The sequence below is a fragment of the Zalophus californianus genome, chromosome 4 (assembly GCF_009762305.2).
Source record: "Zalophus californianus isolate mZalCal1 chromosome 4, mZalCal1.pri.v2, whole genome shotgun sequence".
NCBI classification, from domain to species: Eukaryota; Metazoa; Chordata; class Mammalia; order Carnivora; family Otariidae; genus Zalophus; species Zalophus californianus.
The window spans coordinates 85,373,339-85,391,730 of NC_045598.1; the positions used below are offsets into that span (position 1 = coordinate 85,373,339).

The 18,392-nt window shown below is 43.0% G+C and overlaps 1 protein-coding gene across 2 annotated transcripts; it reads left to right on the plus strand.

Annotated features, from left to right (window-relative positions):
* Positions 1-2,042: 2,042 nt before the first annotated feature.
* Positions 2,043-7,691, plus strand: S1PR1 (sphingosine-1-phosphate receptor 1). 2 transcript variants are annotated; one of them, XM_035727308.1, is made up of 3 exons: positions 2,043-2,762; positions 3,189-3,413; positions 5,101-7,691. In XM_035727308.1, exon 3 carries the CDS (start codon positions 5,264-5,266, stop codon positions 6,410-6,412), a length of 1,149 nt encoding a protein of 382 aa, XP_035583201.1. In that variant the 5' UTR covers positions 2,043-2,762; positions 3,189-3,413; positions 5,101-5,263; the 3' UTR covers positions 6,413-7,691. The 2 variants fall into 2 exon arrangements, with proteins under 2 accessions (XP_035583201.1, XP_035583202.1); XM_035727309.1 differs by lacking the exons at positions 2,043-2,762; positions 3,189-3,413 and adding an exon at positions 3,479-4,696.
* The last annotated feature ends 10,701 nt before the right edge of the window (positions 7,692-18,392 follow it).

Genomic DNA, 18,392 nt, shown 5'->3' on the forward strand with positions numbered 1-18,392 from the left:
TCACCAGCAGTATTCACAAGAAGAAGACTGATTTCCCCCACGTAATTCTTTGACATGTTTGAGGTTTGTTGTGGTGATTTGGACTCATGGTTAAGAGGCTACAGCCAATCTATGGTCACAGACCACGTTAACCAAGTTACTTAATATAATATGCCTGGGACTCAGTTTCCTCGTTTGTAAAATTAGGGTAATAATCATTCCTAACTTGTAGGGTCACTGGACGGATTAAATGAGTTAAAATGTGTAATACTTACAATCTGCTACCCAAATATATAACCTTACATTAGATGTTATAGGTAGATAAAAATATGTTCACTACTATACATTTGTGTACACTTTGTCAGGAAATATATAGTCAGGAAATCAGTGGTTTTAAAAAAAGACATTCATAGGGGAGGGGAGGCATAAATAGGCAGAACACAGAGGGTTTTTTAGGGGAGTAAAAATATTCTGCATGATACCGTAATCATGAATACATGTCATTATACATTTGTCCAAACCCATAGAATGTACAACACCAAGAGTGAACCATAACATAAACTATGGACTATGGATGATAATGATGTGTCAGTATAGGCCCATCAACTGTAACAAATGTACTGTGCTTGCTCTCTCTCTCAAATAAATAAATCTCAAAAAAAATATACTCTTGGGGCACCTGGGTGGCTCAGTCGTTAAGCATCTGCCTTCGGCTCAGGTCATGATCCCAGGGTCCTGGGATCCAGCCCCACATCTGGCTCCCTGTTCCGCGGGAAGCCTGCTTCTCCCTCTCCCACTCCCCCTGCTTGTGTTCCCTCTCTCACTGTGTCTCTCTCTGTCAAATAAATAAAATCTTTAAAAATATATATATATATGCTCTTTAAAAAAATGTAAAAGGTGGTAAAAATAGAAATATATTTATTTTTAATAAATAACATAATATTTAATAATTTAATAAAAAATTTAATGAAACGTTTCAGCAAAAAAGAAAATGCTTCATGGTGAAAAAAAGACATTTATTAGCATAACTTTTGTATATGTTTTATAGACTTGCATAGTCAGGAAATAAGTGGTTTTGAAAGGACATTCATTAGCCCATCTTCGTATACATTTTTGACATATATATATAGTCAAGAAATTAGCACAATTTGGGGCGCCTGGGTGGCTCAGCTATTGAGCGTCTGCCTTCGGCTCAGGTCATGATTGCAGGGTCCTGGGATCCACTTGCGCATCGGGCTCCCTGCTGGGCGGGTAGCCTGCTTCTCCCTCTCCCACTCCCGCTGCTTGTGTTCCCTCTCTCGCTGTCTCTCTCTGTGTGTGTCAAATAAATAAAATCTTTAAAAAAAAAGAAAGAAATTAGCACAATTTAAAAATTTTAAAGCTAGAGGTTTGCTTCCCTTTGGGGAACACACACTTCAGTTCCTTAACTATTTATTGACTGAAGGTGTTTGAACTGGGGGTCATGACATCTGGGAGACATGGCATTAAGATGTGGAACCCAGCTCTGCCACATACTAGCTGGGATACCTAGTGATTTAAGCTGAGTGACATTTCTCTCATCAATAAAATGACCAACAGTGCTTGCTTAAGTTAGATAATCTACCATGATAGATAAGAGTTTTGGTGCGCAATTCACTTTAATTCCTTTCCCTTAAAGAACTCATAAATTAGTGGGTGGGGTGGATTTTGCCAAGTCCCCACCTTATGTTGTGCAGGGTAGACTCAACATACCTCTTCTTAAAATAAGTCCTCAAGCCCAATCAGAGCCGATCTATTCTAGAGCCTAGAGGACCGTTATCTTAGTTTCTATGTTGTATGCATGTACTGTTGTTGACTTTGTGGCTATGTGCTGGCTTCAACTCCGTTAATGAAGACTTTCAGGCAGCTGTGAACTTGATTTTAACTGTCGTTTGATTTCTTCTTTTGCAAACTCATAAGATCCCAGAAGTCGGGGTCTGTTTATTCATTTAGCCTCCTTCTGAGTCATTCAGGTACAGGGTGTGTCTATCAATTGAAACTGCACACGGAGAAGTTTTGCGTTCACATCTGCCAGGATGGGAAGCCAGTGCGACCAGGGACTGGGTGGAAATCTGTGTTGCAGCAGGGCAGGGCAGAAGTGCTCTGAGTTTGTCATTGAGGCGGAGCTGACCAAAGCCGCCTCTAGTCTCACCTTCTGAAGTAGCATCTAAGCGAAAGAAAAGAGTGGGCGTGTTGGGAGCTTTTAGGTGTGGGGGCCTCTAAGTTCTCCCGAGTAGAAAGGGAGAGAAGGGCACCGGCCTCAGACTAGGCTGGCTGGGCCCAGAGGCTCTTCCCTTTTGGAAAGTCTTGTGCTGCCCAAGCTTTTTAAATCTCTCAGGCCCCAGCAGCTGCCCATGTCCCCAGAGGTCTCCCACTGGCCAGAATCTGGGACACACAGCTGACTTTGCGCCCGGTTGAATTAGGGAAACCCCCACCCAACGTCTCGCCAGGCGCTGGTCCATCTCACCGCGAGTCCCGGGAAAGCCACTTTCTGCCCCTCAGACCGCAAGTTTCAGGGCAGCAGCGGGATGGGGGTGGGGAGACGTAAAGGAACCTCCGGGGCCATTCTCCCTTCTAGGCTGCTGCATATCTCCTCCGTGTCTTTTGCTGCCCCTTGCCAGCTTCTCCTCCCCAGAGAGCGGCCGGGACTCTCGGGGTCTCGCTGGGGTTTTCTCTGCCTGCGCAGAAGCGGCCGCGGGCGCGCCCCGCCAAAGTCTCCGGACTCGGATCGAACCCAGGACTCCAGCGCCTAGGGGACCAGAGAGGTGCGCTGCGAGACGCCGGGCGGTCCTTTGCCCCCTAAGACTTTTCAGGAGGGAAGTTTCCAAAGGCTTCCCACCTCCTCTCTTTTGTAAGACTTGGGAGAACGGTCTCCGGGAGTGGAGGACAGCAGGGCTAGGGCCGTGATTTATGCATCAGAATCCAGGGGGCACCAGCCTACGTCCCTTCTCTGTTTTCTTTTTCTTTCTTTCTTTTTTTTTTTTCGGTTGCCTGTGGGGGAGGAGTGTTTGTGTATGTGTGTGTGTGTGTGTGTGTGTGTGTGTGTGTGTGTGTGTGTGTGTGCGTGCGCGCGCTTCTGCCCCAGATCTTTCCTGGACAGTGAGTCTCTGCAGCCGAGATCCGGAGGCCCCCAGCCGCTGGCGGAGGGCGTGGGGGTTGAGATATTAACCCCTCCCCGCCTCTTCCTAGAGAAGCCACCCAGCCTCAGCGGGGCGCTCGACGACTTCAGCAAGCGGGCCGGCGCTGGCCGCGGGGAGCAGGGCTGGCCATTGGAGTGTGCGGCTGCGGAGGGAGGGGACCCCGACTCGAGTAAGTTTGGAAGAGCGTCGCAGTCAGTCCCGGGGCAGCAGCAAGATGCCGAGGGCGCAGTGGAGACCCGGAGCTCTCCCAACGCAACTTCGTCCTGCCTGAGCGAGGTAGGGGACTGCACCTTGCCAGCGCGGGCCGGGGGCGCGGGGGACCGCCGCTGCAGGAGGTCTTCAGTGTTAGAAAGGAATTTTTAAACCCGAACGAAGCAAAAACAAAAAAATACAAAAAAAAAAAAAAAAAAAAAAAACCCGAACCCAAACCCAACCCAAACCCAAAACCTTTTAAAACATCCATCTCTGGGCGCTGGAAACATTCATCCCTGGGCTGCTAAGGAGCCCAACGCGATCGGATTGTTCTTGGGGCACTTGTGATTTATGAAGTTCCGAAAAGGGTTAATTCCAGTTGTAAACCCGACCACGGGTAGGGGATAGTGAAAACTGCGGTTGGTCGCGGAGGGAGGGAAGGCGCTTTTATTTGGAAATCCTATAGACAAAGAATATGGGAGGTGGGGTGAGGGCTTAAACTTGCACTGCCGGCGAGCAGGGTGCGGAATTAGATGGGAGAAATGTAGAGCTTCTGGGCGCGAGTAGCCTCTGCTGTCCCGGGAACTGCTGTTGCTGCCTCTATTACTCCACTTCTTTCACATTGCTGCGTTATCTTGAAACATTGCAAGTAGACTTCTGCTGACCAGTGCCATGTTTCATTCCCTCCACACTTTGTAGTTCTAAGAGAGGAGGCAACATGTTGGGGGAGGGCAGTAAATGAAACGGCCGGCTCTCGCTCAGCAACGCACCAGACGTACATTTATGTTTCTGGACAGAAGCTTTGAACTTGGAATTAGGAATGTAGTGGCATGTATCGTTATCATTAGTAGTATAACTTCTCTCTTTTGTGTGCGTGCCTGTGTGTGTTTTGGCCAAACCCACAGTAACTAAACATACTCCTTATACAATCAATGAATGTACTAAATTCCTGGGATTTATTGCAATCTCTTATGAATGATTTTCACTGAATACCTTTATATTTTCTTGCACTGGCTTACAAGAAAAAAAAAAAAGACTAGAAGAAGAAATTAAGAAAAGGCAGTTGCTTCACAGAAGCGTAAGCTTTCCTGTTTACCGCAAGGCCGGGGCGGGCTTGGCTGCCCACACCCCTCGGACCCTGAGCACACCTGTTCCTAGAGAGTTATTAATAGACCCCAAAGAATGACTTACTCTGTCAAATGATTTTCGTGCAAATCTAATGTCTTGCAAGGCAATTAGGAGGTGGTTCTCAGCTCTTTTAGCTGGGTGGTGGTGGCAAGCAGAGGTGGTGTGCGTCTCCACCCTCATATTAGGGGTTGGGTCTCTTCCGAGGTGAGACCAAGACCAAGACCAAGGTGAACCCGCTGGTGAGTGGGCCAGCGCTTCAGAGAACCTCCAAGCTGGAAACCTGGAGGGGGTTGGAGTTGGGGGGGGCGGTGAGAGGGCGGGAGAGGTGTTATGGAGCTCACTTCTCTAGTTTTCCCATTTCGATTTGGATGTGACACAGGAGAATTTTCGCCTTGTCGATTTGGAGTTTTCAGTTTGGGTAAATTTTTGTTCTTTCTCCCTCCCCTGCCCTCCCCCCCCCCCCCATTTGGCAAGAAATGTGAATTTGATTTTTTTTTTTTTTAAATCCCTCTCTTTGCGCTTGCTCCAAGTTTCCTTAAAACAAATCCACGACAAAACTGGAGCAATGCCTTAGCTAGAATGAATTATGCCAGTGTGCTGTGGCTTTCTCCCTGACTCTCTCCTCTTTGTGACTTGTTTAAAGCTGCTGTTTCCGAGGCCCTCTCCAACCAAGGCAAAGAGACACAAAAAGCCTGGAACTCTCGGACAGAACCACCTCCCGCCGCAAGTGAAGGCTCGCTCGGCCTCGCCCTCTAGCGTTCTTCTGGAGAAGCGCCACCCCCGGATTCCTGGAGACACTGTGCACCATGGGGTCTACCAGCGTCCCGCTGGTGAAGGCCCTCCGCAGTCCTGTCTCCGACTATGTCAACTATGACATTATCGTCCGGCATTATAACTACACAGGAAAGCTGAATATCGGCGCGGACAAGGAGAATGGCATTAAACTGAGCTCGGTGGTGTTCATTCTCATCTGCTGTTTTATCATCCTAGAGAACATCTTTGTCTTGCTGACCATTTGGAAAACCAAGAAGTTCCACCGACCTATGTACTATTTTATTGGCAACCTGGCCCTCTCAGACCTGTTGGCAGGAGTGGCCTACACAGCCAACCTGCTCTTGTCTGGCGCCACCACCTACAAGCTCACCCCCGCCCAGTGGTTTCTGCGGGAAGGGAGTATGTTTGTGGCCTTGTCTGCCTCCGTGTTCAGCCTCCTAGCCATCGCCATCGAGCGCTATATCACAATGCTGAAAATGAAACTCCACAATGGGAGCAACAGCTTCCGCTCCTTCCTGCTGATCAGTGCCTGCTGGGTCATCTCCCTCATCCTGGGTGGCCTGCCCATCATGGGCTGGAACTGCATCAGCGTGCTGTACAACTGCTCCACCGTCCTGCCGCTCTACCACAAGCACTATATCCTCTTCTGCACCACTGTCTTCACTCTGCTCCTGCTCGCCATCGTCATCCTCTACTGCCGGATCTACTCCTTGGTCAGGACTCGGAGCCGCCGTCTGACCTTCCGCAAGAACGTGTCTAAGGCCAGCCGCAGCTCGGAGAAGTCGCTGGCGCTGCTCAAGACCGTGATTATCGTCCTGAGCGTCTTCATCGCCTGCTGGGCTCCCCTCTTCATCCTACTCCTGCTGGACGTGGGCTGCAAGGTGAAGACCTGCGACATTCTCTTCAGAGCCGAGTACTTCCTGGTGCTGGCAGTGCTCAACTCCGGGACCAACCCCATCATTTATACTCTGACCAACAAGGAGATGCGCCGGGCCTTCATCCGGATCCTGTCCTGCTGCAAGTGCCCCAGCGGGGACTCCGCGGGCAAATTCAAGCGACCCATCATTGCCGGCATGGAATTCAGCCGCAGTAAGTCGGACAACTCCTCCCACCCGCAGAAGGACGATGGGGACAACCCAGAGACCATTATGTCCTCTGGAAATGTCAACTCTTCTTCCTAAAACTGAGTGCTGCCGACCCACGGGGAGAATTCTTGCGCGGTCACCCACCACCCAGTGTTTGGGGGGGGGGGGGGAAATCTCTGTCTCGACTACTGCCAGGGAGGAGCTGCTGGGAGCCAGAGGGAGGGCGGGCATAGTAAGAGCAGCCTGGTGGTGCCGGGGTGTTGGTGGGTTAGTTCCTGTGAACAATGCACTGGGAAGGGTGGAGATCAGGTCCTCGTCTGGAATCTATTTCCTAACCCCCCCGCCCTGGAGCTTTGATTTTGCACTGAGCCAAAGGTCTAGCATCGTCAAGCTCCTGAAGGGTTCATTCGGCCCCTCCTGGAAGACTAACGTCCCAGTGTGAAAGCGACTGTCCGGAGCTTTGAGATGTTTTCTTTCACCTTTCCAGCCCAAGGGATTGTGTGCACTTCTGCTTCTCTGGGTATGCTCTGCATATCCCACCCTCCCTCCGCCTTCACACCCCTCCTCAAAATTCTTTTACTTTATATTCGAACTACCTGGCTTTCATCAGAGCTGGGGTTGTGGCATGGTCCATTTCTTGATGGTTTGTAGCAGGTAGGCTGAGTCCAGGAGGTCAACTGTGAGGAATGGAGATGGTTTGGAGATATAAAGCAATTTTATTTCCCGAGGCCAAAGTTTCCATGTAAGCTGGATCAGTTTTTTGGAATTTGGTTAAAGTCACTTTGATTTTTTTTCTTTTAACAACTTTACAAGGAAATGTATTACAGTGTCAGTATCCATTGTGGCTGAAATCTGCATAAGGAAGTCCAATTTATCTAAATGGTATCAGGCAGGATCCTTTGTGTCATAGGAGAAACAAACTAGCAAAACCAGGTGAAAACTGACTGGGGGGTGGGGTGGGGTGACTGTAAACCAAGAGAGATTTCTTAATGAATCTGTCTAACAAATACAACATCTGTCTTTGGCACTTTGTTGATGTTTATTTCAGAGTGTTGTTGTGAATTAGTTCAACCAACAGGATGGTTGTATTTTGTTGTGTTAAAAGTACTTTCAGTGATTTTTGAATGTATTTGTTTCAGCATTTTATTGGATTTTTCTAACTTGTGTTAACACCGTTGAAAGTGTATTTCCTAAGAAAATACAAACTTCTTGTGCCATTAAAGCATTACTTTAACTGATAGGGAATACCAGAAGTTTTTCAATACAGCTGTTCATTAAATAGTCAATTAAAGATGTGTATAAATGTTACAAAAAAAAATATATTGCTGTCTCTTTAGTATGGTTTTCAGTGCAATTAAACTGAGAAATGTCTTTTAAAAATAGTATTTAATAGGTTTCTGACTTTTGTGGATCATTTTGCACATAGCTTTATCAACTTTTAAACATTAATAAACTGATTTTTTTTAAAGAGTCCTCTGTGGAGAGCATTTTTTAAAAAATAATTATTAAGCTTCTATTTGACTATGTGGCTTTTTAGAATCAAAGTTACAGGCAAATTTCTATTACTCTTTAAAGGATTTTACCTTGATAAACTAGGGTGTGAAAAAAATGTGGTTTGTTAAAAACCGCTCTATCTTTTTCAGGAAGAGAAACTTCAATAAGTTAACATTGAAGAGTAGTAAAAAATGTGATGAAAACCACCAACCTCTAAATACCACATTGACAAGTAAATGTAATTATTGGAGTTTTAAATTGCATTCAAGCCAAACTAAATTATATATAATAATTCTTGTCCTAAAACATGGGTTTAAAAAAAACAATATACAACAACTTGGTTGCATATCTAATTTAAATTATGAAACTTAATGGTCATGGCAAACCCAGCAATAAAAGCTTACATGCTTGGCTTTCCACCAACATGCTGGAGAAATGGGGATATGGATATGGGAGATAGTATATTAAATCCCTTAATTTTTTTCAGGACACTGGGCTTCTCCCAGACTATCCTTTGAACAATATGGGACTATACGGTATCAGTGAAGTAGCAAGTTGCAGAATGTAGCTGGAATAGTATACACCTCATATCTGAAAACTTTCAATAGTATCTGAAAGTTTTAACATCCTAGCCATTACTTTCTCCAACTATACAAGGAGAGCAAGGGCACTTTGTAAGCATCATAGAATTACTGTAATAGTTCATTCTTGTTTCAACATTATTGTCACCTTTGCTGGGGATTAATGCAAAGAATTTTGGTGTGTTTGGCTCTTCAGTCCTATTATTACTTTCAGAATTTGTGCTTTCAACTGTCATTGAGTATGCACAGGACACAGTTGGGACACGAAGATAAACCTCACCTAACAGAGTAGATGTCATTTCTGGGTAAGGTTAACTGTGGGAAACAGAAGTGTGTTCACTAAGGAAACCTTAGGTCACAACCTCCAGTTTCCTGAAGGAAATGCCAAAAATGCTCTGAAGACAAAAGACTGGAAACAAACTGGAATGTCTCTATCCATCTGTCTGCTGAGGCGGAAGGAATGAGTTCATGCTGCACTCACTTCCTAGAGCTTTCGTTACAGAGTCAAGCATAATGGAAAAGCATGTCCATTTTGTGTTTCTATGGAAGATAAGTGTTCTTACTCTTGGTTTTATCTTTATGAGCACAGCAATGACTCACACAACATGGGGAAGATGAAGTAGGGCAGCTGACCCTGGTGGAGATTGGGGAGCCCATGACAACAGTGACAGAGAGGACAGCCTCGCTTGCCCACCTGTGAGCACATTATCCAATTGTTGAATGTGCATTCTTCCCGGAAATTCCAGACCATGCATTTCATTCCAAGAGAGCTAGACAGTCATTGACTGTAGTTTTCCTGGGCAGATGTGGGACAAGAATCCTACCTCTGGCCAAGAAGCAATGGCTAAGATAAAGGAATCCTTGGTGGTATCTCAACATGAATATCTGGTTTTAATTTAATATATCCTGAGAATTGAGGATGGAAAAAAAAAACTCAGTAACTATATTTTTATACTAAAACAAACATCCATAAACCTTTGATTAAAAAACGTATGTAGTGTTTTATAAGAGGAGTAAAACAGGCAACTGGAGCAATGCCTGACATATGCTTGTAGAAGTGCCTCTGACTCATAAATATTCAGGAAGTTACAAATTGACATCAAATAATACTTTATTTCCAGAGCACCTGGGTGGCTCAGTTGGTTGAACGTCGGGCTCTTGGTTTTGGCTCAGGTCATGATCTCAGGGTCCTGATGTGGAGCCCCATGTGGGACATTATCATGGAGTCTGCTTGAGAGCCTCTCCCTCTCACTCTGTCCCCCCTCCCCCCATGCTCTCTCTTTCAAATAAATAAAATAAATCTTTTAAAAAAGAATACTTTGGGGCGCCTGGGTGGCTCAGTTGGTTAAGCGACTGCCTTCGGCTCAGGTCATGATCCTGGAGTCCCGGGATCGAGTCCCACATCGGGCTCCCGGCTCGGCGGGGAGCCTGCTTCTCCCTCTGACCCTTTCCCCTCTCATGCTGTTTCTCTCTCTCTCTCTCTCTCTCTCTCTCAAATAAATAAATAAAATCTTAAAAAAATAAAAATAAAAAGTAAAAAAGAATACTTTATTTCCAACAACATTAATTGTGATTACAATTCTACAGAACATTTCAATAGATACATAAGACAAATGTTTGTTCTTGCTTTTTAGCCTCATTATAAGTAGAAAAATTAAATTCTTTAATAAAAGTTCATCGAGTGATATTAGAAATTCCAAAATTTATAGTAATAGAAATTTTTCATTTATGTTAATTAGAGACTGGATTTTATTTTAGTAATACAGCACTTTGATTGTGTCTTATGGTATCTTTAATGTTCCCCCAATGGAAAAAGTCTTACTATGAGGATGTTAGCTTCTTCTCAAATTGGATTAATTTCTGTCATGGACACTGCCTATGATAAGGATGTGCCCAATGTAATACTCTTGTAATACTTCTAACCCAGACTGTACTTTTTGAATGATTTTGACCCTTCATACCTCCCTTCAGCATATCACTGAGACCCCTCATGTTTTCTAGGTCACTACAAATATAGCTCAATTTGGGAGCTAAAAGAAAAAAAAGTTCTGAAATAGCAACTTAAGAAAGATGATTAGCTCTTTTGGGGAAATCCTACCAAGGGAGGACTTGAAGTTCAAGTAATTGTAAATATTAGCAACCCCATTTTCAATTGAGAAGCAAGAGATAATACTCAAGTGAAACATTAAAAAAATATTTAAATTACAAAACTGTTAAATTTGAACTTGTAGTCACTGGCTCAAAACTTAATGTCTAACTAGGAACTCTTATTTACCTACATTATTTGCAATAATGATTTTCTGTGCTCTCTGTGTAATGTTCAGTTATTGTTTTCTTTAATAGTGCTTGCTCCATACTCAGTTGGAATGGCGTTTCCTGTGGACACTTAACTAATTAGGTCAAACTAGATTGATTTCATTTGTTTCTAACTAGCTAGATGAAACGAGATTTGTCTGTGTTTTCTCTAAATAGTTTTAAAACATCTTGAGGGAGGAATCACAACCAAAAGAAACTTTTATAGGACCTATTAGAGTATTCTTTCCCTGTGGACAGGGTTAAGTTCTTGATGATGAGAAATCATAATAGATTACATCATTTCCCCCAACCTTCCTGCTTTTTTGATGTCTTTCACATGGTCCAAGGAAAGGGACTCAAAATATTTTTTTTACACATACCACTGCCCGCACTGCCACACTGATTGGAACTGGAGTCATCTTCCAGAATGCCCAAGCAAGCAAGGTCTACCTGAATTACCAAAAGCCTTTAGATTGTTTACAAAGAAAAAGAATTTTTAACCAGTGGTCAAAAGAGCTGGGAGAGATAAGAGGAAGATAACAGTGAATGGGGGTTAGACCTGAATTTAATTCAGTCTTTTCACAGTCCTTGACAAGAGCCGGGACCAAGAGCAAATTTGGTTCATGTTGAAGATATTTCGCCTAATAGATCCTATCTCTTACTCCTGGTGCTTGCTTCTTAGAATCAGACTTTCAAGTGATTCCTGTTTTTCTCATGCTCTCTTTTTCATCCCTTTGAGGGTTAAAGGATTAAAAATCAGATTTAGCTCTGGGTATAATCATTAGCAAAAGCATGTGTGAATCGCATATTTGAATGAACAAGAATTGCTCCGTTTTCTTTTACCGGAGCACCATCGTGTGCCCAACCAGCGCCTGGGTGAACAACGGATAAACACATTGTGGTAAATTCATAGAACAGAATACTATTCAGAAATTTAAAAGGGAACTGCTACTGATGCTTGCAACAATTTGCATAAATCTCAAAACCATTCTATTGAGCAGAAGAAGCCAGCCACAAAAGAGAACATACAGCCTGATTCCATTTATGCGAAATTCAAGAGCAGGCAAAACTGATCTATGATGATGGAACTCGGAACAGTGGTTGCCGTGCAGAGAGGGTAAACTGGAAAGGGACATGGAGGAAGTTTATAGATTGTTAGCAATGTTCTGTATCTTTCTTTTTAGGATGTTGTTCACCTGGGTGTATGCCTTTGTCTAAACTTATCCAACTATATTAAGGCCTCTGAAAACTTTTTTTTTTTTTTAATCAGTATGGTAGACTTCCATCTGAATATGAGGGTTATATGGGACTTTCTCTACGAAGTTATGAAACAAGGTTCCAAAGAGTTCAATAGAACATGGCAAAAGTTCCAAAGTGTTCCACAGAAGAAACATTTGCTCTTTTAGCATTCTTCTAAGTCCTAGAACCCAAACATTAAAATGTTAAATAACTGTGACCCGATGATACTCTCTTTGCTTCTATAGGATGAGAATTTGGCTTAGTATTGGTATTTGTAATCCCTAAAGAATTTCTGTGTCTTGGAAGAGTCTAGGGTTGTAACGAAACTGTCACAATAAAAGTCTGTTGACATTCAGATTTCAGTCTTAGGAATATATAATGTACTGTAAATAACCTTATGAAGAATGGGCTTTTACACACTGGCAAGGGTACTGACACATATTAATATTGGTGACATATAACCTGGAGTGTGCCAAACCATTTCTTACTACCTGACCAAACCTATAAAAGGCATCCAGTCAGATAATAACGGTCGTCCCCGGTGCAAGCACGGCATTGTTAGAAGTAATGCACAGAGACACAAAATGAACGGAAGGCAGGCTCACGTTCTTGAGGCCTTCATAAGCTTATTGTGGCTTAGATACACCGCCTGTGCTCAGCCCTGTCAAAGGATTCTCTTCTTCAGCCGGCTCTGGGAGTTGTTGGGCAGGGCTGAAGTGCCTCGGGTGCTGCAGCGGTCCTGGGTCAGGCTGATTAAACACAAGGAGAAATGGGAACGGGAAAGAAGGGGCAGTGATACCAGGGATGACCAAGAGGGGAAGGTAACTAACTTATCTACTCCCTAGAGCTCTGATCCCATTATTGTTCCACTTTTCTGCTGCTTTGTGATACCAGGGCAGAAAGAACAACCCTATTAAGGAAGCCTGGTGCGGGTGGCCCAGGCTTCCTGCTCCCACCCCTCTTGATGGGTACACCCATCCACTCACCTACCCATTCAACAAGAATGCTTGCCCTAGGCTATATGCTATGGTTATGAGGCAAACCTTTAAAAAAATCCCGGCCTTCCCAGAGTTTACAGGATTCACTCTTCTGGCTCTGGTGCTTCATTGGCTCCTTCTCTTTGGGGTCCAGGGAACCTGATTTTGCCACTGCTGTACCATTCCCTTAATATATTGCGTTCTTAAGCAATGTAAAATAATTTTATTTTGCAAATATGATTCATGTTAGCAGCTATTATTTAACCAATATCTCTAAATAACTTAAAATTAGATAATGAGGCATTAACTTTTAGATTTGGAATGGAGACAAGTCCTTTATGTTATTGGATGCTGTTGGAAGTATCAGCATTTGTATTCAATTTTTCAAGTTCTAGGCCCCATGTGAAATCAAAACATTCATGTTTTTAGTTTCTGACTCACCTTAATTTGTGTTTTTCTTGTAGAACACTGCTCTGAACTCTCTTGGGTGGAGCCACTTGGGTTAAAATGAGCAAATGAAGCCTACATTTGAATAAATCTTAGGTGGTGTCCTTTATTTAACTTGGATGAAAGAGAAGGGAGACCAAAATGCACAACTCGAGAGGAAACATGACACATCCTTAATTATCAATATCATTCTGAGCAAATCCATCTAATGCTGAGCAATTGCAAATCAGCTAGAAGGCTAGAGAAAGGCCTTTTTGGGTGCTATATGTCTCAGTGGCTACTTCTGCCAGGGAGCTGGGTCTCACTCCCAGCAGCCCAAGAACTCTGCACCCCAGTCTTACATACCCATTGAACCAGAGGTAGGCCTCTCACATTCAAGGGCTGTTTTCATAAGGAGGATCCTTGAGAATGCCGATAGCTCAGATGCCCACTAACCATTACCGGATCTACTCCTCAAAGGTCTTCTGGGGGCAGAACTAGTGGTTCCTTTTCTTTTTCTTTTTTTGCACAAAGGAAAACATATTTATTTCCAATTTCAGGCTTTCTCTTGTGCCTGTCTAGACACTTCGGAGAAAAACAAATTTAAATCACCAGTAAAGTTATGTTCTAAAATAGGAGAAGACTAATAAAGACATTAACTATCATAAGCCTGGAGTGTCTTCACTCACCCAGCTTCTTTTGTGGCCCCAGAAATAGTGGTTAGCTCTCACATGCTGTTCTGCTTCGGCGATCTTCATGTGGCCACCTGCAGAAATAGTTCTTGGTTTCTCTTCCTTGTCTAGATGCTAGTCAGGGTGGCATTTAGAAAAACACAGATTTTCATATTCCCATGCACACGTGCAAAGTGAATTAGGATACCAAAGACTTACCTAGATTATTTAATCCATAAAACCCTTTGCCTCAATTATCTGAATGTTTTATGCCAACTTTTTTTTTTCCCAACTGAATTATTATTCTCTATGTAGCACTACAGGAAAAGTTGCAGAATTATAAGGAATTTAGAAGACATACCCACAAGGACCTCCTAATTTAAAGGGGCAAAAAGACCCCATCAAATAACATGTGGTTTAGAAAAGTTTCATATACATTATCTCATCTTACATATTCATTTTATTATTTTTCCTTTTTAAAAATGATGTTCATTCAGTGTCTTGTTTTTTTCATAATCAGTTATTTTGAATTGTAGCCCCAAGTAGCAAAAATTGAAATGTGTTCACATAATTTAAACATCTGCAGGTGATTTGTATCAAATGGATTTCTGCGCTCTGTTCATTTTCCAAGGAATTCAATACAAACCAGTTTAGTTACGGAACTTGTTACCAAGGGTAAAGTTAAAGGAGATATCTGGATTGTACTTTCTTTCCTTAAAGGGGTACTGTTAAGGCAGGAGCTGGGCTGAGGTCTCTGGGGCCTGCCGATAAGGAGATTTTGATTTCTAGGATTGTTTATTTGATATCATCTTTCTATGTTCATCTGGATTTTCTATTAGATTTGCAGAAAGGCCAGTGTTGGGTATTTTCAGAAAGTCTTGGTTAAATACTAATCAAGGAACTAGAGCATATTTTTGAAGTGTGTGTGTTAATACCTAAATGTTCATAGCAGCTAACTATTGGAGGATTCGTAGTGTGGGATCCTGCTGCCTAAATACACATCAGAGTGCCACTAGAGTAAAAAAAAAAAAAAAAAAAAAAAATTGCTCAATTTTTTGTTTGTCTTCTCAGGAAAGGAATGAATTAACTAGTTCTTCCCCAAAGTAAAACTTTAGAATAAATGTATTAATTCAGTGCAATGCTCAATGTTGAAAACCTAAACTATATTTACTTTAAGGAACGGACAATTACTTTTTTTGTGTGTTATAAAACTTCCTTGATTTATGGATAGTTGGCTTTTGGGAAGTACTATATGATTTTATGAGAGTGTCTTATAAGAAACAATTATTCACGCATGATTTTTGCCTAATGGATAGGAGATGCCTGTGGAAAATTTGGAGGAATTACATAAACACTGAAGGGAAAGAAAAGCACACCAAAGAGGCATTTCACTGAAAAACCACGCAGTGATCGAATGCTATGATTTCTTCCCCAGCGAGGATAGTTTTCAGACCACCGCAGCTGCCTTTCATCATGCCAGGGTTGAGCCTGGCATTGCGGATGATGTTATTAGGTGGTTTGCAGAATTTTGACTCATGTGGAATTGTGTGTGTGTGCGTGTGTGACCACAGTAAGTTCACTTGAGACTTTGCATTTCATTATCAATTAAGAATGCACTGGTAACTGGTAGGAAACTTCTATTTGGAGCAAAGTAATTACAACATTTTCTCATTGCTGAAAGCACTTTTACTTCTTCCCTACTTTCGTTTCCATCTATCTGAAGAAAAAGAGGAAAAAGAGCAATTTGTTTTCCATACAAAAGGCGTCTTAGACATTAGGGATTACTATAGTTTCTCTGTGTTATAAACTGTCCACATTCTTTATATGTCACTCCATGAACTTTTCTGTAATTTGGAGGAAATCCATAGCATTAACTCTTATTTCAGAGGCTGTAACACCCTACTGCGAATAAAGTTGGCAGCATTGTTTCCCTTTCCCAAATTCCTTTTTTGGTAAATTTAAGGAGGGGCAGATATTGGGGGTACAACTGTGTTTTCCACGTTTTTAGACTGACAGAGTCTCCCTGGGATTTGCGGCTGCCTACTTGAATAATCTCAGGATGAACACCATTCACATTTCATGGCTCTCACTAGGAATCATTAACAGCCCAGTGCAGAGTTTTGCTTTTCACTTAACTTGTAAGAGAATGAAGAGGCCCTGCCAAGGTTCAGGAAAGGATAACAAAGCATAAGCTCTTTAATGGGATGAACTAACATAAAAGTCGAAGTGCACCGAGCTCTTTCCCACAAGTAGGACTTGATCTGGGGACTGGTATTCAGGCTGACAACCATCATATATTGGGAAATAGCACAGAGAAACCAAAAGTAATTCCGCTGAAAAGAGCCAAGTCTGGGCTTTGGTAAAATAAGGATCTATCTGTTAAGCTCTGCTAAGATCGAGATCTCTGTGATTTATCGTATTTTCCATGGAACTGGGTTTATTTTTATTGAAGAGAATTGTAGGATATAGGAAGCATTTGTTTTAGTGAAACCCTGCTTGGATTCAGCTTGAAGGACACTGAACTATTCCTTGATATTGTAGAAATGCCTCCATATATTTGTTGGCTAGTGAACAAGCTATCTTACAAAATGATATTTTACATTCCATACGTGGCAGAACAGCCTAAAACGCGCTTGCAATATCAAAACAATGCTTCTGGCCTGGACCTGATTCCTTGTCGGTGTTAGAAGGCCCTCCAGCCTGTCTGCCACACCACTGAACTGGCTGGTGTTCTTCCATCATTTGGTTTTCAGGGCTGCCTAGAATCGGTCTCTCACTCTATCAACTAGATGCCCAAGTAGCCACTTCCATCCTGAGGGAATTGCATCCTGGCAGTTGAGCGCTGTCAGAAATTTTCTAGTCTGCTTAGATGTTCTGAATCAGTGATTGCACCCAAATGCGTCTAGGCATCAGGCAGAGAACGTACTGGAGCGAAGGGGGCTGGGTAGCGACTGTGGTGAACCTGAGAGTAACGTCCATCTCAATGGACACACTCCTCCTGCTCTTGCAGCTACACATATGAGCCCAATGGACTTAGGTGTTCCACAAGGAGTTGAAAATATGGATTCTGATGTGTGATCTCCTGATTTTTAAGTACTGGTAACTAATTCAATTTCAAAAAATCTTATTCAGGCCAAACGGAACATGAGAGTAGCCATATGTGACCTCAGGGCTCCTATCGCCTGAGGTCCACCATAGGGGCTAAGTCAGTCCCACTTCAGAGCTGTCTCCTTTTGGTGGCCTGGGGTGTGAGGGCCCTGGGTGGAGTGGGAGAACAGGCCAGCCTGAGTTCTGGGACTGAGTGTTAGGTAGTCTTCCAAGTTGGCTTGTCTGATCATTGGAGTCTGCCCCATATCTGAATGGGAGGTCTCCAGCTCCTGGGTTTCCATTGCTTGGTGATAATGGGTTCAGAAATAGTCACATCTCAACCTTTCTAAAAGGTGCCGTGTTGAACAACGAAGTAGCATATTGAGAAAATCAGTCATGTGCATCGGATGCAGCATCCTAGGCTCTTAACAAATGCTCGTTCCCCCCGTTGTCCTCCCTTTGTAAAATTCCTTAAAAATTAAAAGCCTTAAAAAGTGTATGAACAAGTCTGACTTCCCCATTTTTTCAGTAGCTATACACAACAATCCTATGAACTGTGTATCACCATCTGTCCCATGAGGAGGAGGAATCCTATAAGCTAATGGGGCTAAATAACTTCCCCCATGCCGCGCAGCGAGTGACTAGTGAAGCTGGGCTTTGCTTTTCCATGACCCAGCAAAGCCAGGAGAACTTCCTCAGGCTTCCCCAGACTTATAGAGCCACTGAGTTGGATGGGATCTTAGAGATTCCTGTGTCCAGCTGCCTCATTTCAGAGATAAGTGACTTGCTCCTGACTTGTCATCATTTCTCCTTTCCTTATGCTATTTGAAAATCAGAGTCATATTAGCAAAAGCCACGATAGAAAGTGAAAAACTTGTGTTGCTGGGGATATTTCCATTTTTATGCCTCCAGCTTCATTTCTTTTAGATCCAGCCAAAGTTTCTTTAGACACTTAGGCCATTGGCCCTTTGCTAATTTTTACAACTGGCATAAATGGAATGCAAGTCTTTGAAATGACAATGATTTTGCTTCTGCAACCCCTTGAACGTCTGAATTTAGAGGGAGCAGCAGATCAAAGCAGGAGGGCGTGGCAAATGTTAGTTAGATGCCGGTGTTTGACCAAACAACCCACCAGAGGGTAAAACTCATGCTGTAATTTAAATAGATGGTAGAGCCACCTGTGGTTTGTAACGTCACTGGAAACCCAAGAAAGGGCTTATTTTATGCAATTTAGCCTTTTGTTGTTGTTGTTGTTGTTTATTTTGATTACACAAAGCTCAAGGGTTCTTTTGACGTTTAAAAATGC

Coding starts and splice junctions, on each gene's coding strand:
- S1PR1 (XM_035727308.1), top strand. CDS start 5,264: ATGGGGTCTACCAGCGTCCCGCTGGTGAAGGCCCTCCGCAGTCCTGTC.